This window comes from Triticum dicoccoides, chromosome 2A (genome assembly GCF_002162155.2).
Source record: "Triticum dicoccoides isolate Atlit2015 ecotype Zavitan chromosome 2A, WEW_v2.0, whole genome shotgun sequence".
NCBI classification, from domain to species: domain Eukaryota; kingdom Viridiplantae; phylum Streptophyta; class Magnoliopsida; order Poales; family Poaceae; genus Triticum; species Triticum dicoccoides.
The window spans coordinates 680,406,396-680,409,395 of NC_041382.1; the positions used below are offsets into that span (position 1 = coordinate 680,406,396).

The 3,000-nt window shown below is 52.1% G+C and overlaps 1 protein-coding gene across 1 annotated transcript; it reads right to left on the reverse strand.

The window, feature by feature from the left end:
* Positions 1–1,146: 1,146 nt before the first annotated feature.
* Positions 1,147–2,691, reverse strand: LOC119351857 (zingipain-2-like). The gene is made up of 3 exons (XM_037618645.1): positions 2,238–2,691; positions 1,546–2,147; positions 1,147–1,205 (listed from the first exon to the last, which is right to left on the reverse strand). Exons 1-2 carry the CDS (start codon positions 2,689–2,691, stop codon positions 1,552–1,554), a joined length of 1,050 nt encoding a protein of 349 aa, XP_037474542.1. The 3' UTR covers positions 1,147–1,205; positions 1,546–1,551.
* Positions 2,692–3,000: the final 309 nt, after the last annotated feature.

The following is a 3,000-nucleotide window of genomic DNA, read 5'->3' on the forward strand; positions in this document are numbered from 1 at the left end:
TTGCAACTGGGGGGCCACAAACAAAACACACATATAGACACACAACCCCTAGTTGCGAGTTGATGGTCAAGTTGTAGCTGGGGGCCACGAATAAAGACACACACACACACATACACACACACACCCCTAGTTGCGAGTCGATGGTCAACTTGCAACTAGGGGTCGTCAACAAACACACACATCCCCCTAGTTGCGAGTCGATGCTTGACATGCAACTGGGGACCCCTTGACAATATGACAAACACGCACACACTCTAGTTGCAAGTCGGTTATCAACATGCAATTGGGGACCCTCGACACACACACACACATCCCCTAGTTGTGAGTTGATGGTCAACTTGCAACTTGGGGGCCACAAAATAAAACACACATACAAACACACACACCCTAGTTGTAAGTCGATGCTGGACATGCAACTCGGGACCCCTTGACAAAAAAGGCGCGCACACACACACACCCCTAGTTGCAAGTCATTTATCGACATGCAATTGGAGACCCTGGACACACATCCCCTAGTTGCGAGTTGGTGGTCAGCTTGCAACTGGGGGCCACGAATAAAACACACACACACATACACTTTAGTCATAAGTCGGTTATCGACATGCAATAATTAGGGACCCTCGACACACATACACATGTCCCATAATTGCGAGTTGATAGTGAATTTGCAACTGGGGGGCCACAAATAAAACACACATACAAACACACACACACACACACACACACACCCTAGTTGTGAGTCGATGCTTGACATGCAACAGGGGACCCATTGACTAGATGAAGCCTAGACATCCCTTTTTTGACGATGTTCAAGCTTGTAGCAACCCTATCTGGCATTTTATGTATCCACGAAAAAAATAGAAAAACAAAAAATGAGTAAAAAAGGTAACTATTTTTAAAAAATGTCTCATGTGTTGTATGCAAAAAAGAATATCCAAAAATAAAAAAATGTCCTCAAAATGAAAACTAACGACCAGCAAAAGACGCGGCCAAAAAAAAACAGCCCGCAACAAGCGCGACCCAAAAAGAAAGAAAGCCCGCAAAACAGGCGCGGCCCAAAAACAAAAAATGTAAAGCTAGCAACAGACTCGGCCCAAAACAACAAAAAAAAAAGCCCACCCCGCAACAGGGCAGCGCTGCGAGCGAGCGATGCCGGATGCGATCGCTGTGCTGCGAGCTAGCGATGCCGGATGGGATCGCTGTACCTGCGTTGAAGAAAAAAAACAGTTAAATGTGACATCCTTAAAAAACATCTAGATGTAAATTAGTCATTCTGTAGGCTATATATCATCGTTAGCTAGCTCATAAACCATGCTCGATGTTGCATGCACTGATCACTGCTGTAGTACTAGTAGTGTTTGTTTTCATATACAAGTTTATATATATATATATATATATATATATATATATATATATATATATATATATATATATTACATAGGCAAATGGATCATTTCTAGACGATCCATGCTTTATTCAAAAAAAAAACCATATATACGGTATTGTACGTAGCTTAGCATGGAACGACTACTGATGTAGTGGTACCGGTGTTTAAGAGCTGTCCATGGTGGGGTAGTAGGCGTAGGTGGCCATGCCGCAGTTGCCGCCGTTCCCGCGCGTGAGGCGCATGTAGCCCCCCTCGCCCCACCCCGTCCCCCACTGGTTCTTCACCAACCAGTACTCCTGCCCGCCGCCGTCCGTCCCGTAGCCGACCACCGTCACGGCGTGGTTCAGGTTCTGCCCGCACGACGAGCTGCCGGTGTACACACCGCTCGTGTAGTGGTGGAAGTCAAGGTCGGCCTCCACGCCCACGGCCACCGGCTGGCTGGCGACGAGCTCCTGCAACGCGCCCTCGTCGCCGTTCAGGTTCACCCACCGGGGTGCGCCGACGGCGGCGGCCGAATTTGGGCTGACGTCGCCGCCGCGGCACGCGCCCTGCTGGCCGATATACGGGTAGGCTGCCTCCTGCTGCAGGCCGCCGCTCTTGGCGATGTAGCTTAAGGCGTCGTTGACGTAGCCACTATCGCAGTTGCTGGGGTCGCCGGTGCAGTCGAGCACCTGCTGCTCTGACATGGAGATGAGGTTGCTGGTGGCGATCTGTACGAGCCCTTCCGTCGCCGCCACCGCCGCGAATGCCCAGCAACAACCTGTACGTGTGTAAACATTTACATTCATTAGCAAACTTTGGCCCTTGTTAAATTAAATAAGCATGCATTGCAGGAGCTGCAGATTCTTACTGCAGGCAGCCTGGTCCTTGATTTGGGTGACGGCGCCCTGGGCCCTCCAGTCCACGCTGTCCGGCGTGGACTCGAACTGAGCCATGGACATGTTCACCGCGGCCATCGGCGTGCTTTCCTCGCCGCGCTGGTGACGGTACCCGAGGTGCTTCTCCACGAACTCTTCGTTGGTGAGGTCGGAGAACTGGTTGAGCCCGAGAGTGTACGTCAGGTTGCCCGCCCGGTTGACAGCATCTATGTGCCGCGCGCTGGCCGCGAACACCTCCTGCCGGCGCAATTTCTCGGCAGCGTCCGTGTACACGCGCCCGTACTTGGCCATCCACCGCTCGTGCCGGGCGGCCAGCGCGTCCCCTCGCGCCGCGGCCGCGCTGACAAAGGCAGTGGCGGCCACGAGCACGAGCAGAAGCGCAAGCAGTGTGCCGTCGAGGCGGCGTGAGCTGTGAATCGGCGCCATTTAGCTAGCTGGTTTGCTTGCTTCTTCTTGCGATGCTTCACGAACTAGGGAGGGAGGTACTAAGCACGTAGGAACCATGCTGCCTGCGCTTCTATTTATACACGCGCGTACATGGCGAGCAAGCCAGGGCACACGAGCAGGCTCGACGGATCCGCGTTCGTTCATAAGCCGTAGTCGAACGTATTGACTGGGAGTCCATGGATGTCTGTATCTGACGGTGCTGTGCTTGCTCTCGTCTCTCCATATCTTCTTCTACTTCTGGAAGATTTTTCTTGTTTGTAACCGAAGGTGGTCGCTCTCGTCTCTCGC

Coding starts and splice junctions, on each gene's coding strand:
- LOC119351857 (XM_037618645.1), bottom strand. CDS start 2,691: ATGGCGCCGATTCACAGCTCACGCCGCCTCGACGGCACACTGCTTGCG. Junction 2,148..2,237: donor CAAGGACCAGGCTGCCTGCA/GTAAGAATCTGC, acceptor ACACACGTACAG/GTTGTTGCTGGGCATTCGCG.